The sequence below is a fragment of the Pempheris klunzingeri genome, chromosome 4, assembly GCF_042242105.1.
Source record: "Pempheris klunzingeri isolate RE-2024b chromosome 4, fPemKlu1.hap1, whole genome shotgun sequence".
Taxonomy (NCBI): Eukaryota; Metazoa; Chordata; class Actinopteri; order Acropomatiformes; family Pempheridae; genus Pempheris; species Pempheris klunzingeri.
Genome location: NC_092015.1, coordinates 17,401,716 through 17,420,593, shown reverse-complemented (window position 1 = coordinate 17,420,593; position 18,878 = coordinate 17,401,716). Strand labels below are relative to the sequence as shown.

The 18,878-nt window shown below is 41.2% G+C and overlaps 2 protein-coding genes across 2 annotated transcripts; one reads left to right on the top strand and one right to left on the bottom strand.

Moving 5' to 3' along the window:
- Positions 1 to 101: 101 nt before the first annotated feature.
- Positions 102 to 4,751, bottom strand: slc19a3b (solute carrier family 19 member 3b). Its single transcript, XM_070828960.1, has 8 exons — positions 4,415 to 4,751; positions 3,215 to 3,394; positions 2,945 to 3,110; positions 2,512 to 2,821; positions 2,103 to 2,254; positions 1,107 to 1,299; positions 590 to 731; positions 102 to 391 (listed from the first exon to the last, which is right to left on the bottom strand). Exons 1-8 carry the CDS (start codon positions 4,562 to 4,564, stop codon positions 239 to 241), a joined length of 1,446 nt encoding a protein of 481 aa, XP_070685061.1. The 5' UTR covers positions 4,565 to 4,751; the 3' UTR covers positions 102 to 238.
- Positions 4,752 to 5,318: 567 nt separating this feature from the next.
- Positions 5,319 to 16,025, top strand: daw1 (dynein assembly factor with WDR repeat domains 1). Its single transcript, XM_070829596.1, has 13 exons — positions 5,319 to 5,391; positions 5,567 to 5,639; positions 9,277 to 9,421; positions 10,131 to 10,189; positions 10,300 to 10,422; positions 10,541 to 10,640; positions 10,951 to 11,058; positions 11,686 to 11,792; positions 11,893 to 11,995; positions 12,474 to 12,588; positions 12,807 to 12,883; positions 15,666 to 15,828; positions 15,991 to 16,025. The coding sequence occupies exons 1-13, from the start codon at positions 5,352 to 5,354 to the stop codon at positions 16,023 to 16,025; spliced, it is 1,248 nt and encodes a 415-aa protein (XP_070685697.1). The 5' UTR covers positions 5,319 to 5,351.
- The last annotated feature ends 2,853 nt before the right edge of the window (positions 16,026 to 18,878 follow it).

The window sequence follows — 18,878 nt, the reverse complement described above, 5'->3', positions numbered from 1 at the left end:
GTGCCATTGGATTTGCCCAGCAGATTACTGTAGGTATAGCAAATTGTAGAGATAAGATGGGACCATGGGGTCAGTCAGCAACTAAAGGTTATTGTTTTATCTATAGGCACTATATTGGAGGCAATAAAATGCTACATTTTACATTCATTAGAGAACAGTAATGTTTGTGACGTATGATTATTTTATTCCCCATAAACAAATGGAACAGATCAAGACCATAACAGTTTATTGACCTTGGTCAGAAACGTTCAGCAGAGATCACCCCGACACAGGACTCCTGCTCCTGGGTTTGTGAGTGCTCAGGATTGCGTCGACTCACACAGGCGGTGTAGGTCCCTCGGATCAGAAACAGGGACGAGATGGCAGCATAGTAGCTGCCGTAGACGATGAACTGCAGAGAAAGCCTCCTGTCATCCTCAGGGTTGTTATTTTAATCACTGCTGTGAATCAGCCCTCACCAACCATGTCTGCATGCAACAGCGAATGATAACCAGCAGGTGTCGTTCTGTCCTTACATTTTAACATCAGTAGAGCAACAGATTATGCTGCTTACTGCACATTCTTGATGCCAGAGTGAGTGAGACATTACCTGTGTCACTATGTCCAGTCCCAGTGTCGCTTCATCCACGAATATGACCGTAATGACGGTCTGCAGTGAAAGGGCCACAAAAGTGTTGATCCCGAAAGTCAAAGCGTAGCACTCCATGGAGAGGTTGGCTGCGATCTGAAAACTAAAATGGCAAAGTTCCTATGATTTCTGACAGAACAATACTATATGCTCAGGCTGTCATAGGTATTTACAAGCAATGTAAAATAGAGCTGAAACAATTATTAGTATCCTTTTAGTATTTTGTGCTTGTCTTTGTACGTTGAAATGGTCACTGTTGTTGGGCCCCAATCCAAAACTAGACTTCTTTGTCTGTAAAGTGTGTTTTAGAGACAGAATTACTCCGGGATCATACTATTCCTTTTAGGAGTTGAGTAGTTTACGTCAGACTTGGTGCACTGCTGTGTCTGCATGTACAGAGATGAAATGTTTTGAAAAACCCACAGTAATAGTAAGATACTATGAAAGGTTGGTTGGAGATGTTCTGCAGGGAATTTACGTCGTGATGGTGATGAGCAGCATGTAGCAGGACTTGAATATGACGTAGCCAGCATAGCATGGCCAAATACTGCTGCTGAACGCCATCAGAAACACAGCACCCGCCCCCACAGCTGAGAACAACCCCAACGCCAGCTCTCCCCACACGGCCCAGGTCACCTTGACGTGGCCCACAGAGAAGGCCGCTGCAGCACCTGGCCAATGGAAGAGGGAGATTAATCTGTCATTCCTGTGGACGACACCTCCACTTGCGTCTGTGCATCCTTGTGATTCATTCATTAATCCTAACATTTCTTCCCTTGAACGTCGGGATTGAGGGCGATGTGGCCTCTAAACAAAACCTCATGCGCACTCATGCCTTTACTGGCTCCCGCATTACCTGCTTATTATGATGAAACACTTGCACCCTCTTGGAATCAACCATCAGAAATAATCAGAGAATCCATTACCTCTTAACTCTATCTCCTTAATTGAAGCAATTACTCTTCTTGTTCTAATGCTGGGCCAGGTTGGGCGTAAGCCAGCAGGACCATCGTGCTGCTATTCCCTTTCCAATCAATACGCATTTTCCATTTAATCAGGTATCCCATAAAACCAAGAATGGCTTGGTTGTTTTCTTTTAATTGCAAGTTTTTATAGGTCTGTGTTAAATCAGACATGGCAGCTTTTAATAATATTGTTACATTTTATTTTGCTCTATATAATGTGATTGTGCTCCCCTGTGTTTGCTGAACTCCTGCTTCATGTTGTCACTGCGGTGGAAATCAGTCATCTCTTGCGTCTTCTTTTTAAAAAAGAAAACCCAAATTGTTTATGAGCAATTTGTCCTGTTTCCATGACAAATCTTTTGGAAAGTAATATTCATTTAAAGGACAAAGCTGGCCCTATTACATAAATAATTTCCGAAATCACACAATGTTATTTTTCTGTCTCTTTCTGCATGGATTTCTGACTCAATCACACACACACAGACACACACACCAACAACCAGTCTTACCCACAAGAGAGCACACAGCCTCTACACCTCCGTTATAGATGGATGATGTGGCAGATGGCTCTATATGGTCCCACATTAGCTGGATGTAGTTAAAAACCTGCACGTAGCCAGCTGTAGCCAGAGCCCACCACAGGGACCAGTAGATTAAATGCCTGCATGGTGGTCATTATTAAAACAGATGATGTTCGTGATTGTAATTAGAAGGCTGGGCTTGAAGAATTTAAATAAGCTAAATAAATAAATAATACTTTATGAATGCATAACACAAAAAACACCACAGTGAATAATCATCTCATTTGTTAATTTGCTGCAGTAAAACACTTTAAACTATGATACAGAACAAAATGTGCAAAAGGTGCCCAGCAGATCTGTGCTTTAAGTGTGAAGTGTGTCGATAAAAGGAAAATGCCTGGATGAATACGACTCCCTGAAGCTTTGCCACAGCAGACTGCCCGCACTAGCCACATTTTCCCTACTGCACCAGCCAGCACTGCCATTACGCTCCATCTTCTCTTTCCCCAATTCAGCTTCATCTTTATCCCTCACTGGCTCCCCAAGCCCGTCTGCTGGGGCCTCCTGCTGGGACTGTGAGCCCACAGCTGGAGCTTTTTCCCCTTTGAAAAAAAGGCTCCTCTGGGGCATTGGCAACCAGAAGGAGACAAGAAAAGCCAAGCTGACAGTCCCCAGAGTGATGGCGTTGATGTAGAAATAGTCCACTCCTGTTGGTTAGAGTTCATACTTCATCAGCACTTTCTCAAATTCTGAAGCAATATTAAAACAAATATTTAGCAAATAACTTTTAAAAAATGTGTTCAGTATTTGATATTGAAAGGAAGCCCTACCTGCCAGGGAGATGAGTATTTGGCCCAGGCTGGCACCAAATGTATATCCAGCCAGCATGGCACTGCGCAGGTAGCCAGTAGCTCTTTGGTAATTCTCAATTGGAATCACACTGTAAATGTAGGAAAAGTAGGCAACTTCTGTGGAAGTCACTACACCATAGTTGACCTGTTGATGGGACGGAACAATTTTAAAACGACTGCAGTTACATGAGGAACATTATTACTATTCTTTAACTGTTTTCAATCATTTTCATCAATGTCTCTGTGGACCTGAAGGAACGTCATAGCAGGCAGACCCGGGGCAAAGCAGAGCAGGATGTAGTTGGTGACCAGGAAGAGCCCCTGTACCATAATGATGGGCTTATGCCTCAGGAAGTCAGTCAGGAGGAAGATGGGGAAAAGGAAGGCCAGGTAAGAGTATGTCCAAATGGGGAACAGGTAGTTGGTAACCTGTGGGAAACAACAAGCACCAAAGTGATGATCAAGGCACACAGTTTGTGTCTCCTGTCCATGGGCATGAGTCTTTAAGTTTTCACACATAGGTGCTAAACGCACCCCTGGACCCAGCTGTACAGCCACCATTGTCCAATGTGTGACACATGACCCTACAACCTCAGGCCACAAAACCCCACTGTTCCCCCACTGCTCTCTCTCTCTGTGATCTCTCACCTGGACTGAGAGAGAGCCTCTGCCTCTGGATCCATGAGGGTCCAGCTTAGCTCTCCCAATTCTCCTGTGGACCTCTGAGGGTCCAGTTCTCTTTCACCTCGGGCTCTGCCGGAGAACAGCTCAGCGCTGCACCTCATCTCACCGGGACCCCTGACAGTCCATTTACAGGCCTGCAGCTCACTACTCCAGCTCCAGCCTCATTGTGGCCTGTACCAGAGCAGACCACCTTTTTCATGGCAGCGACATGAAGCTACAGCACTTAGCTTTCTCTAAACTTTGTCTCCCTCTGACCCACACACTAGGGGGTCCTAGTGGCCAGTTTGTAGGGAAGCAACATTTGTTCTCCCACATTTTATAGTCCTCCAATTAGCTTGTTTGATAGCTAATCACAGTCACACTTAGTTAGATTCTTTGTTTGATTTTGTTATGTTTTAATAGATGTTTTAATACACATGCTGTCTTCTTCAACCTCTACTCTGTCAAGAACTCTGAAATCCAACTAGCTGTCAATGTGGTCATTTTGGCAGTAGTTATTAAATTAATTATTATCATAATACCAAATTGACAGTTTAGTATTTTATGAGACTGAATCAGTTAAATCTTTTTCCTCATTATTCGAGATGGTGCCCCAATCGAGGTGGTTTTTCCACAATGTTCCATTTATCAATATAATTATCAATTATCTTAGATAATTATAAATGATTTCTTATAGCCAAATTGCCTCATACACGGTGCAAACCCCAACATTTTGGCGCTGCCGTGTGAGGCAAGGTACCATTAGCACTACACTGCTGTTCTTACCACTTCTCCAGAGATGTTCTTGTGTGGTCCAGTCAGGTATGGTGTGAGGAAGGGCTCTGCCACTCTGCAGTTAGCAAAAAACCCATAGACTGACAGGATTGCAGTGGGATAAGCCCAGCTGGAGGTCTTTAGCTTGTCCCAGCAGCCCATGCTTTCGCCTCAGCAGAATCTCCCAGAAATTGTCTTGGGTTTTTATTTCTATGATCGCTACTTGATCTTACTTGATCTACTTGGTCTTACTTTGAAACCTGACCACCTGGACTAGACCTTACGTGCACTGAGCGTTCTTGAAGCTATCAGTATTCATCAGAAGCTAGAATATACACACATAATCTTTATGATCTGCCTGTGCTGTAGTCACAGTTTATGAGGGATAGACTTTGACCTGTTTGGAAAGAAAAGCATAGACAAGATGTGACGAAATAAGAGTTTCTTCATGTTTTGCTCAGTACAAACCCTTAGTCTATGATAAATTATGTCAAACAATTTACCACAGAGAAATTAAACTAGCTTATTGTTAAGCAGAGGCTAAGGGATAAGATGAGCCCCCTTCTGCAGCATAAAAGCAAGAGTAATGATTGTTGTGAAAAGTTGTAACGGTAAAAAGAGTTCAACAAACAGCTCTGCAAAGTGATAATGCAACACATTTGGTGCAAAAACATTTCCATCATTCACCCTAAACTAAAGCTGTAAGACAGAGTCTCCTGCAAAATGCAGTATATTCCTACACATCCCTCATTGGATATAAATAAAGCATTAAATACATCACTGTGTATTTGTTAACATCCTAGTTTGGTTATTTTGTGTTCACCATAGGGAGCATGGGTTTCACCAACTTGATAGACATTTGTTTATGTCGGCGTTGCGCATGCGTAATAACCGCATGAGTCCGTCGCCACGGCAACGGTTTGTTGAACGTGGAGCAGGTCACGAAGAGATGAAACTCAAGCGATTCCTCCTCAGATATTATCCACCAGGTAATGCGGGCTGTTTAATTTGTTCCACAGCAGCGTTAATAATTCTCAAAGATATATTCCACTGTAGAGGAATGTTGCTGCAGCACAACAGTACGTGTCATAATAAGTGTGTTGTTGTTTAGCTGAGTTAGCGCTAGCATACTGAGTGGCCTCTCCTTTGTTTTTCTGCCATCAGGTATAATCCTGGAATATGACAAGGGAGGATATTTGAGGACCAAATCAATTGACCTTTTGGATTTAACCACAGAGTGCGTGAGTCTTATCCCGTACCACACCACTTAAACCAGTTAGCTAACACCCTTTGACCCACTCGGACCCAGGGGCCTCCTCTCACCCAGCTGCCCCCGAGGTTTGGCAGCAGGAGGACGGTCAGCTCACCTCCAGGACCTCGCTCTTAAATTACTGTTTAATTCACCCAAAAACAATGTTATTTCATATTGACGTGACAATATTAGTGACTGGTAAAATTATACTAAAGTGATTTATTTAGCAGCTTGTTTTGAGAAATATTGTGTGATTTATTTATTTTACATAATTATTCTAATACAAAATAATGTTTCCCCCCCCATTTGCTTCCATGTAATGAGACAGGGACCCCTAATCAATACCAAATTGTATCACTAAACTGGACAGAAGGGACACACCTCTGCTACAACTGCAGCTCTTTCAGAGACACAGTCTAAAGAAGTCATTTTTCATGTCAGGCAACGTACCTGTGTCTTTGTATGTCTTGGATTTTTATCAAACTGCATGATTTAAAAAATTTTTTGATCAACAGAATTTCGCTCTGTTTTGGAGAAACTGCACACAGCCTTGCACCTTATATCCATTGAGCCGGGGCACAGAAAAATTTAGAATTTGTCTAATGTTATCACTCCTGTTATCATGCTGGTGTTTGAAAGATGATAAAACGGAGGCCATCAGTTTATGGGGGAGGGTAGAGATTTTTCAGTCGATGTTTAGGTTCGTTATTACAATTTTGAACACTTTCACTCCTGGTTTGGACTTTTGTCCTTTGCCTTTCCCACTTTTATCCTTTGGGAGAACTTCTTTCTCTGTCTGCCCATATTCTTCTCTGTCCTAATCTACACTGTCTGCACCAGACTGTGACTGTGTCTTACATGTGTCTCTATCATCCTGTGTACTGCCCCTGTCCTTGTACGTATCTGCTCGCTTGTCAGAATTGGAGAGCTTTTTTCCATCATCATTCTTGCCTTTATCTTGTTTGTCACTCACTCCGCTCACTTGTTTTGTTCAGCCCTGCTCCTTGTGTGCTTCGTCTTACCCTTCACATCGTCCTCTCTGTCTCCTGAAGCCCACTGTCATTTATTCCTACATATGAACATATACCAAAAGTAATGAATCTACTTTCAGTTTGAAAAATATCTATTAAACCCAAATAATAGTCTTAGAAATAATAATCTAAAAAAGCAATTATGGTTAGCTTATCTTAACTCAGCCCCAATAAAACATACAGATTAACTCGCAGTAATGGCTGCAATATATAGAAATGACATTAGTCTGAAATAATTGTTGGTCATGACGGAGACTGGTTAAACCTGTATTTTGAGATTAAACAGTTTGTGAATTGTGAATTGAATCACAAACTGTACAACAATATGACACTGAATCCACTGTTGTTAATAAGAGAGATCATCTGATCCTTCGTAGACGGCCAGAACTCCATTCATTGCTTCAAAATTACACTTTGATAAAGCCTAAAGTTCACATTTCATAGCCTCTGGGGTCTCCACAAACTAAAAGAAACAACACAAAAAAATAGTGCCCAGACCTTCTTCTGTCTTCACACCACATGACTCTCATCACTTTAGATAATCATTGTTGCTGCTTTTAAACACAGTAAGCCTAACTGAGGACCAGTGCTCAGGTTTAACTTTCACCTCACTAAAACTAGAACTATGAAAAATGAAAGACCTGATGATAAAATCTCTACCTTTTAGCTTTTTGCCAAAGGTCTGAACATTTGAACATTTTGAAGCACCCCTTCTCCGTTTTCTAAAATGCCTCGTACCTTCCTTTTCTCCTTTCAACTTCAGGCGCATTATTGCCACCTGCTGCCCCTCAGGATTTCAGTAAACCTGAAACATTATACAGTCCTACCCACATTGTCATGTAAATATTAATATAAGTATAAAACACGAAGAGCTGTGTCCTATTTGTAGTTATATTTTCTGGCATTATGTGGAGTCTGCCTTTAAAGTTAAGCTAATGATTTGAATAAGTTGTTCCTTAAATAAATTAAAAAAGTGAACTAAACAAGTTAAAGTTAAAATGATGAAAACCATTTAAATAATGTGCATCGGTTCATGTTATATGCTGCCATCTGCTGGTCAGAGGTAATTCTTCAATGCAGCACACTAAGCAGACAGGCAGGAGGGACAGTGCTGTTTATGTTGCAGCTGAATCTATTTCTGATATTCTTCTGCCTTGCAGAGTATTTATCTGCAGGCAATATGTGTAAACATTTATCAAACACTTGCATTTCTTAAGGAAAGTCATGTTAAAAACCCTCCTATTGTTTTGGTAAGGGATGTTACTACTACAGTTGCTACAGTAAATAGCTCTGCTCAGTGACTGCCTTTGTGACTTGTAGCTGTTGTGGTAGCTGAGCTGTGTTTTTCACACAGTACAGTACTGTGCTTTGTGCCTTGGTAGTAATTGTATATGCATGTAGTTATGTGTGTACACTCTGTATGTTCTGTATGTTTAGGTTATTGTCTGTGTACTGATTTGACTGATTTGTGTTCTGAACTCTGCAAAGCTTCTGTTTTACAAACAAAAGCAAAAAACTGGTCCAGCCCCGTGTGTGTTTAATGCAGGACTTTCAAATGCTAACTGGGAGTCTAACTTTGCACTAGAGAACGTATGCTGAAAGGCCAGTACAGAGCTGCATCACACGACATGGAGGCTATTGAAAAATTATAATGAATTTTCTATACAAATATCGATAATATAGAAAACACAAGATGTAGTAAAATCCAATACAAAGAGATATGTTCTCTGTGGCCTGTGTAGTAATCATTTCTGGTATTGATTTCAAATTACTGCATCACATTACATGGAAGCAATTGAAAAAAAAAATCATTGATATTCTATAAGAACATTGTTATACACTAGAAGAAGCATTGTAATGTAGTGTGAATAGGCATGTCCTCCTCAGTTAGTGCAGTGGTACAGTTTGGTACCGATCCAGAGTCAGTGCCTCACATTACATGGAAACTACTGAAAAAAATCATATATTTTCCATGACAATATTTATAAAGAATATAACAGAAGAACCCCTAAAATCCATAACAGGTCCTATGTGGCCTGTGTAGAAGTTATTTCTGGTATTGATTTGGAGTCACTGTTACATTACTTGGAAGCTATTGGGAAAAAATGTGAATTTCAAATGAAAATATTAATCTAAAATAGAGGAAGCCATCTGGAGCGATCTGTTTTCACTGCAGGTCTTCACCCTGATTCAGACTATGACACACTGCAGGTCTGGTTTATGTATTATTTTGTTTCTGTGTGTGTTTTTTTAATAATATAGTTGTTTTTTATACCACACTGCAAATCAATTTTCTGTAATCAGTTCAGCTCAGCTCAAATCGATGCTCATAAGTGTACTTACATCAAAAGAAGGAGGAGCAGTGTATTATTAGTGCATGTATGTGGCTAAAACGTGAATTTAACGCCCCTCTATTTTATCTCTAACGGTGTCTGATTTATGTTTGTACTTGCAATTTATGACCTCTATGCTTTACTGAAATTCTTATTATTTCACATGTCAAATTTCTCATGTTATCACCTTTTAAGTTCTCACTATCAGGTATTCATAAGTTACAATATGTATAAAAACTGCATTTTCCCACCACGCAGAACAAACCCAGATGAGCTGTTGGCAGAAATCAGGCAATCAGAGCCTCTGATCACAGACTCCCGGGCTGATCAGGTCAGAGAGCTGATCCTTCGTCTTCAGCAGAAACTGTGCCAGCAGGAGCACCACAGGTTCTGTTTTTTTAAGGTCAGACGCTGGACTTTTATTACTGGACTACAAAAAATAAAGCAACACAGTGACAGCAGCTCCTTTTGATCAAGGCATTCATTCATTCCTCTTCAGTTTCCAGTCTTTAGCTATTCATGGTCCCAGGATAGATGTAGCAGATGTGGTATGGCTTTCTGAAAAATGTGTAGAAGAGACTTTTTTTGCACATATATTTTGCAACAGATTGAGGGACGAAGACAAACACTAGTGGATCTTGCCTTCTTCAAAGCTGTGTTACTCTATTACACACAGGCAGTTGAAAATATTTTGGATTATGAAATGTTTGGCAGCATCAACTAATTACAGCAGCATATTAATTCCTTGATGTTTTTGTGAATGTTTATTTACACCTGCAGTGGGTTAGAGGAGTGTGAGTGGTTAAATTAGCCAACGCTGGCAAAACTGGAGCTGCTGTGGTTAGGTCACTAAATCTGAAAATGAGAAAAACAGTCGATGACAACAGGGGCTTCATGAGAGTCTTAGTGTGTTAAGGTATACACAAGATGCTGAGATAAGATAAGGTAGGACTTCATTCATCCTGAAGGTCAGGGTTGGTTACAAGGCTACAGGTCAGAGGATATTGGTGTTTTCTGTCTGTGTCTACAACTGGTGAGAGAGTCTGTGAAAGTAAGTAACTATATTACCTTGGAGGTTCTATGTTCTCATCTTTCTCTGGTCTTTTTTGTAGGACCTTAAGGCGCACATACTGCCGCTAACAAATGTTGCCTTTGACAAATCAGGGTCACGGTAGGTTTACCTGCAAAACACAAAAGTCTGGCATTTTTGCGGTTCAGGAAAAGCCATATATTTTTGATTGTCATATTGTTCTTTACTCTCATTGTACTGTACTCACACAGGTTTATCACTGGGAGCTATGACAGGACATGTAGAGTTTGGGACACAGCCTCGGGCACAGAGCTGCACACTCTAGAGGGTCACAGAAACGTGGTGTATGCAATTGCATTCAACAATCCGTATGGGTAATGAGCTGTTTCAGCAAATCTCTCACAACATCAATCAACATTTCAGGACATTTTCCAAGTATTTCACCATACAAATGACAGCTTCTTTGCTTTGTTTAATATTTCTGAAACTTAGAGACAAGATTGCCACCGGCTCTTTTGACAAGACCTGCAAACTCTGGTGTGCTGAGACGGGCAAATGTTTTCATACCTTTCGTGGACACGTTGCAGAAATAGTAAGTATGACAATGTGTTTTTACTGAAAATTATTCCATTATTGTGTGTTTTACTGTGCCAGTTGTTTATTCGTACACTGTAGACTACTGGACTGTGCATAGTCAGTATTTATAGGCATTTTTACGCTGCAGGACCAAGTGCCTTCTATAGGGCCCAAGGCCAACTGAGCATTTAAACTGCATACATTTATGGTTCTGCTTCGGTAATAAGTTTAGCTCTTGGATAATTATTACATCTGCCTAATTCCTTTTGGCTTTGTAGCAGAATCCAGCACTAGTGACTGTAAAAGAGAGATTTTGTATTGTGTAGGTGAGCCTGGCGTTCAACCCCCAGAGTACACTTGTGGCCACGGGCAGCATGGATGCCACTGCCAGGCTGTGGGACGTGGAGACTGGAGAGGAGGTGGCCACTCTGGCTGTGAGTTATTTTTTCTTTATGCCCTGCATCCCAATGCATCTCCTGCTCCTTTTTTCTGGTATCCAGGCTCACATCCATTCATTAGTGATGCATTCATTAACTTTTCATTTACAGAGTAATTATTCCTAAAGTGAGTGTAGTTACCCCTGCTGATGGGCAGCGCCTTTTCTACCTCACATATCCACATATCCATTATCTGATGGGAAATGTAACTGTAACTCTTTGATAATGCACTGGTGGCCCATTCTCAGGGGAGTAGTGAGCTCTCTTTGATGTACAGACTGCACGTGTGTCCGTGGTGTGACAGGCTGGTTGGCTGGCTCAGTCTCTGTGAGAGCAGCTCACTGTCGCTCTCTCAGTTCTTTCAGTACTTCAAACAATGAAGAATCAGTCATGCTGACAACAGTCAATGGGGTGCAGCATCTTATGCATGTGCTCATTTTTATTTATTTATTTCAACCTTTCAGGCTAAAGTCTGCATGTTTACTTTAATAAATAGTACGCTTTTTGTGTTTCTGATGTGCATTTTCACCCAGACAGGGAGATGAAGGAGGAGGAAGAGAGAGTTTGAAAGAGAAAAGAAACGAGACAGTGTGGGATGATGCTTCTCTTTTTGTTTTCACCCAGGGTCACACTGCAGAGGTCCTCTCCTTGTGCTTCAACTCAGTAGGAAATCAGCTTGTCACTGGCTCCTTTGACCACACAGTTGCTATATGGGATGTTGCCTCAAGAAGGTCAGAGATCATCACGGTTATTGTAATGGATACATGCCACCTACAGACTCTGCATAGAAGAGTACACAACTGACAATGCTGTGTTTTCTGTTTTTCTCAGACGTGTCCACACTCTGATTGGTCACAGGGGAGAAATCAGCAATGTTCAGTTTAACTGGGAGTGCTCCCTTATAGTCACAAGCTCCATGGATAAAACCTGCAAGGTGAACTATCAGCAACCCAAAGACTTAAACCACTGCAATTATGTGTGTCTTATTTTTTTTTAATACAATTATTTTGTCAAAAAAGTCTCTTTATAGACTACAGTTGTATTTTTATTCCAGCAGCAATAGTTGTAAAACAGAGGTATTAGAGACAGATTCATATTCACTCACCCCCACCTCAGGTCTCTAAAGTCTCCATCATTTAAATGAGAAAAATTAAATCCTAATTCCTTTATTATGCCAAGATGAGTCCTGGTCACAAGTAAGAATTATCCACCTCACTGCACCCCTCTGGGGCAGATAGCTAAAATAAAGCCACTTTACGACAGCTACGAGCTACATGCAAGCATATTCTGTGAGACTGTATGTGTTTGTTGACTTGTATGTGTGTCCTTGTTGCTGTGCTTAAGTGTCTCCTGCCTGAGCATTAGTACAGTTATGTCACTGAGTGTTTTGTATCATGTGTATATATTTGCAGTTGTGGGAGGCAGCCAGTGGGAAGTGTGTGGCCACCCTGGTTGGGCACAAAGAAGAGGTGCTGGATGTGTGTTTTGATTTAAGTGGCCAGCTCATTGCTACTGCCTCTGCTGATGGTGAGACTAACAATTAATATACAAAAAATTACTAGTAAGATTATCCCAGTATAGTTAGTATCGTAGAGTTATTTTCTTAAGCCACACATTCATCAGATTCTTCACTCACTGGGTGTATGCTGGTTTTCTGAGGCCTGTGTGCATCAAAATGAATGTTCTGACTTGTAAATAAAAAGTGCATGTACAGTAACAGCCCTGTCTGTCCCTCTGTCTGTCAGGTACAGCGCGAGTGTTCAGTGCAACCACACATCAGTGTCTCGTGACCCTAGAGGGTCATGATGGAGAGATCTCCAAGGTGAGTCACTGGACCAGAAATGGTTAATGGACTGTACTTGTATGGCGCCTTTCTAGTATTTTTGACCACTCAAAGCACTTTCATGCCTTTCCTGCCATGGCCTGTGAATGTCACCCAGGAGAACCTCATATGCGAGCCAGCTCTTGTTTCACTAGTCTCTGTTCAGCGATGCAGTCTTTCAATGTTTTCTTTTCCCATTCTTTTTCAGAAGCTAACACCTGTCACATTTTGTCTCTGTGACAAACTAAATACGTATTTACTATTGTTGTAGTTTGTGAAATTGAAACCTCTTCTTATTTGAACAGAGATAAGTCTATTTTTAGCATTCTGCAAATATGAATATATCCCTTAAGATTATATGTTTCTCTACAAGCTGTGGAAAAAATTAAAGTAAAAAAATCTTTGCTTGTGTTTTAGCCTGTCATAGATATACACTGGGAAACTTTCATCAGAATTGTTTTAATGGTTAAGACATTAATAGAAAACTGAATGGGCCACAGTCGACCTTTCGATATTAACAAACATGGCAACAGGAAATTTCTTTATGCTGCTCATGTTTGAAACTGTAATTATACTGTCATCTCCGAGAGCTGTTTATGTTGATGATCAAGTATTATTACAAGTGGCTATAAGACAACCACTGGTTTGTGGATGCAGCAGGCAGCCAGCAGGAGCGAGTGAGCTTGTGATTTTTACGTAACCCTGGTTACAGCTCTCCTAGCCTGTGCTGTAAAGTATTGCCTGTACTTGTGTTGTTAACATGAGTAAAAGTGTGATGCTGAGGTGGAGAGACAGGAGTCCAGGCTTCAGGCTGCTCTGTGCTCACTGTGTCACATGGTAAAGCTCAGCAAGCAGGACGTAGGACCGCAGTGATGCTTCTGTTGATCTGACTAACCAAATCTCGGGGTTCCAAATTTTCTAGTTTGATCTCTGTGTGTGTGTGTGTGTGTGTGTGTGTGTGTGTGTGTGTGTGTGTGTGTGTCCCCTGCAGGTTCTGGTTTAGAGAGTTTCTGTGTATGAGGGGCTGAGAGGTTCCCTCTGTTTACTGAAACATGGAGAATTACGACACTAATCTCTCCCTGAAAGGACACCTCTCTTCCTCTCCTCCTCGCTTCTTACCCATGACCATGTTTTTTCCCCTTGGTCTCTTCCTCAATTTCAGTGTGTTGCTGTTTATCCTTTTACTTTGTATTGTCATTATGTCTCAGATCCTCCTCCAGTTAATTCACCTTGCCGCCTTTTCAAGTTGGAAAAATATATCTGGGAAATATAATCGCATGTTTCCATGTGAACTCTACTGCATGTGGCATCTCGTGTAAGGAATGAACACAACCTGGAATCCAAGAGGAATCCTTAAACTTTATTCTTACATTTCACTCAGCCAAAATGACATGGATGCACAGAATCCAAATATCACATCGTCGTGCTATTTGTTGAGTACATTTACAGTGCAGTGCTCTAAAGCTGAAGAGGATGGTGAAGGAAGGCCTACATTTTAGGGCCCACATAGCTATTTTTGGTCCTAAAATTGTTACCTTAAAGTTAAGCTGAGCACCTAATCCACTTCATGTAAAGATCTATCAAAGCTGGGTTTGCAAACATTTTATAAACGAAGGTAAGTGAAGGTTAAACAACCTTGTAGCATACCACATGCCTCTGCCTATGACCTAGTGACTATATGATGCGACTGAATTGATCGTGGATAAAATTACAAATATGGACCTCTATGACCACATGTTATTGTCCGGCTCCTCCAGTTTTTATACTTACTCCACCACGGTTCAGAGCAAGGGGCTTTTTTTTGTATGATTTAAGTCTGGATTTAGATATTCTTTTATATTAAGTAGATGAAAGGCTCAAATGTCTCCAACTCTGCACTGAAGCCAACACAGAAGCTTTAAATGAAAATCAACAGATCAACCTTTTGAAAAGGATAATGAGTCCTTGAGGGAGATGTTCCAAACAGCACGGTAACTCAGGTTACACAGCACCCATCAGCATACGGCACGCTCAAAAATCAGGCCATTTTATTTTGTAGGCAGACAACTTTGAATATACACCATTGTGTAACTTTTGCATTGTGAACACAGCATTTCTGAAATGAGGTTAGAATTAGTGTGTAATGTGGAATTGGGACACGGCTTTAGTCTTGTTTATTTATACCTCTTTCCTGTCATTTCCTCTTTCCTGATGGTTTTTTTTTCTCTGTTCATTCTGATCTGTTTTTATTCCATTTCTGTACCTGTCATAGCATCCACTCTCATCTTCTTCCTCCAGTCCTCTGTCGTTGTCAGCTTCTTCTCTAGTAAATTTCCATTTCCTGTCTGGGGTCGCTCCTTGGTGCTCAGTTTAGAGTTTTAATAAAAACATTACTTCCATGGCCATCTAGAGCCAGAGTCATTTATCATCTCTTCTTCTACCCCACCATGGGGGTATAAAACCATTCAGGGAACCATAAGCCTGGGACTAACACAATCAGCTTCAGCCGTGATTTTCATAATACTTGACTGGAAAGACTCTTCACTAAGTAGTGCCATCGGTGCCTTTATACTCCTGGTATAAAGGCCTGGTATTTAAAGTTGAATGGCCTCTGTGGAATAATGCTGCTGACGTGGTTAAATTGTGCTAAACTCACTCATTTCTCCTCCCTTTATCATTTCAACCAATTCTGGCATAATCTCTTTTTAAGCATTCCCTCTTTCCCACTCTATCGCTCATGTAGCACACACACACACACACCTCTGAATAATTCTAACACTCCTGACTTGGTCGCTCTTGGCAGGTTTGTTTCAGCCCCCAGGGCAGCAGGGTCCTGACTGCGAGCTCAGACAACACAGCTCGTCTATGGGATGTTCAGTCTGGAGTCTGCCTTCAAATCCTGGAGGGGCACACAGACGAGATCTTCTCCTGCATCTTCAACTATGAGGGTGACACTATCATTACAGGTATCCACTGACCCCACACAACCACGCACTGTTACAACATAGCCTCAAGCAGCAAAAGTGCTCCTCGCTAGCCATCACCAATGCTTGATTGCACATTTTAGATGAAAAGTATGCAGCTGCGTCCTTCTGTGCAGCCACCTGTGTTTCTGTGTTCCCCTGCAGGCAGCAAGGATAACACATGCCGGATCTGGTACTGACCCCTCCCCTGACCATTTAGAGGCTCAGACAGGCAAATGCATGGACACAACAGTCAATTTGTGTTTCCCATGTATGACCCACTGTATGACTTACTAACTGTGGATTACCAACTGAAAAATCCAAAGTCACATTGAGGTAAAACCTTGGTTTACAGCATCTCTCTAAGATTAAAATGACATTGGAAACTAACCCTATTGAAATGTAAGGAAATGCATCCGAAATAAATTGCAAGTTTGACGGCCTAAACATATACGAAAACTCATGAAACTTGGCACACGCATCAGTCGTGGTGAAAAATTACATATTTTATCCATAGCGCCACCTAATTTCAAGCCCCGGAACTGTGTTTTATGTACATGTACAAAATTTGGTGGGTTCATGTATCTCTTCAAGATGTACAAAAAAGTCTCTTGGAGGGATGACCTAAACCCAACTGGAAGTCGGCCATATTGGATTTTTCCTACATTTTTGGTGATTTACAGAGGTCATAAATGAACGAACTTGTCCGAGGTCTTCATGATGTTTTCCTCCGGTAGTTTTCCAGTTTTCTTCTCCTCCTCCAAACATCTTTTTGAAGCAGAAAAACGAGCCGCAGAAAACGCTCCAACAATCCGCTCAGGTTCCGACGTCATCTGCTGCTGCGGTGAGTGAGTGTCCTGACGTAATTTCCTCGACCCGAGAAATGTTGCGCCGTTGTGACACAACCAGCCAGGAAAGTTTAGCAATAACTCTGTAGATCTAGTAACTACTGGTGTTAATCGTTCACAAAAAATGTAATAAATAATTTTCAGGGAGTTCATTCCACAGTGCAGGTAGAAGTTTGGGTTCAGGTGTTTTGCATTTATGAGGACACAGCGCCCCCTTGTGCCCTGTAGGAGTAACTATTTATCAATGTTCCTCCATTTGTTTTCTCTTTTTCACAGTTTTTTCTTTTCATTTATTATATCTTTACTTTTCATGAGTCATTAAATGATATGTGTTAGCACTGTTCACTTGGGATGAATAAAAACAACAATGTGAAGTGTGTGTACCTCTGTCCAGGGAGCCACATCTGGCCATTTTTGCAGCAAGTCTGCCCTGTGCCACGGCTATGTGGAGAAATCTGGCAGTTTGAAAAGAAATGACACAGTTGAACAATTTTGAACGTCACTCATTGCGCCACAGGAGGTGATACATTCTCTTTTCTGAGTGTCCATCCCAGCAGGTTAGTTACAGCCACCTCAAATTCAGTCTAAACATTCCCAGGATATGGATGATGCTCACTTATGAAGCTCTTGAGGTTTCGTCAAACGCTGTCACCGTGGCGACGCTGTGTTCGCCATGAAACAGGAAATTGTTGCATCTTCAGTGTACATTATCCAATCTGTTCCAAACTTGTCATGATTAATAAGACTCCCGACTTGAAGACATCTACATGCCAGTTAGTGACCACAGTCATTGCGCCACCTAGTGACAACAGGAAGTAAGACTTTTGTGCCAATCATCATTTGATTTGCATGAAATTTTCACAGTGTAGTCAACACTTCATATGCTGAAATATAGGACGTGATTAGTGGCTGTTCTCTAGCGCCACATAGGGGACACAGGAAGTGACGTGTAACTCCTTTATGCACTGTCCGAAATACATGAAAATTCTGAGCTTGGCATGGAAGGGTTGGCTTCCGGCTACAGGATGAAGCCGCCGCCCAACCCGACGTGCCCGAAGGTGCGAGGGCCCTTCAACACTGCTTGCAGCTTTAAGTATTTTTTTTTTTCTCTGATGTTTTTCCTCTTACTGAATCTGTTTAAAGCTTCACCTGTTCCCTGACTGTACCAACTTTGTAGCTACTGGGGTTGATGAATTGTCCAAGCTATATGGTGGCTTTGGACCTAACAGTGTGCTAGCTTTGCTAATAAAATGCAATGTCAAATAGTTTACCTGCTGGCACACAGAACACCATAACTTGTTGTTTTTAAATTTCTGTTCCTGTTGCATATTAAAGAATATACCTGCCAGCACAAAGAACACCATAACTTGTTGTTTTTACATTTCTGTTTCTGTTGCATATTAAACAAGCGAGCTAGGTAGATATATAAACTTTTGACATAGCAAGGCTACAGTAGCCACTTCCCTGTGCCTGTACGTGTTATGCTAAGCTAAGCTAACTATCGTCTGGCTCTAGTTTAACAGACAGATATGCTAGTGGTCTCAGTCATCTCAGTAAGCACATTTTCAGAAATACAGTGTAACACTGATGCGAAGAAAAGTGTTCAAACAGTGTTCAGCTACCTTTCTGCAGAATGTAATGAGTGATCAAGACTGCTTGTATTTCACATCACAGAAATTTAATGATGTCAAAAGATAAATACATTCAGTTCTACCGTGACAGAGTTTACAGCTGAGTCGTGTGCTTTTTTTTCCCCAATGCTGATGTAACACTAGAGTACCACTAAATAGAGAAATTAACAGACCAAATTCACATACAAATTCAACATTACAAACCTTACTCTGTCTTCTTGACATAGTAAAAGCTAGAGAGAGCAGTCCACTACTCCAAGGTGCAGCAGTTCCAAATCTACAGTATGTACAGTACAGCTATCCAAAATAATCAGTTCTCAAGTAACATTAACAAGATAATACACTTAATTAACTCAGAACTGAATTTCAAGGTCACAACAGAGGTGGTATGTTGGCCAATGAACACAACAAAGATACGAACATTTTGCTTACTTTAAGCAAATGTGCACTTCTGAGTGGCTATCATAAGAAAGTGACAGAGCGTTTTCTGGGCTTACTTTCAGTACATAGCCTCTTTTACAAAGTAGTTTTGATACAAAAGGTTTAAGCATGTTGAGCTGTGGGGAGAATTGAA

What these genes read in the sequence shown, in the direction of transcription:
- slc19a3b (XM_070828960.1), bottom strand. Translation starts at nt 4,564, where the DNA reads ATGGGCTGCTGGGACAAGCTAAAGACCTCCAGCTGGGCTTATCCCACT. An exon ending in CTGCTATGACGTTCCTTCAG is followed by an intron (nt 3,111 to 3,214) that starts GTCCACAGAGAC and finishes TCCCATCAACAG; the next exon opens with GTCAACTATGGTGTAGTGAC. An exon ending in AGGGAGTCGTATTCATCCAG is followed by an intron (nt 2,255 to 2,511) that starts GCATTTTCCTTT and finishes ACCACCATGCAG; the next exon opens with GCATTTAATCTACTGGTCCC.
- daw1 (XM_070829596.1), top strand. Translation starts at nt 5,352, where the DNA reads ATGAAACTCAAGCGATTCCTCCTCAGATATTATCCACCAG. An exon ending in ACAGGTTCTGTTTTTTTAAG is followed by an intron (nt 9,422 to 10,130) that starts GTCAGACGCTGG and finishes TCTTTTTTGTAG; the next exon opens with GACCTTAAGGCGCACATACT. An exon ending in GCATTCAACAATCCGTATGG is followed by an intron (nt 10,423 to 10,540) that starts GTAATGAGCTGT and finishes TCTGAAACTTAG; the next exon opens with AGACAAGATTGCCACCGGCT.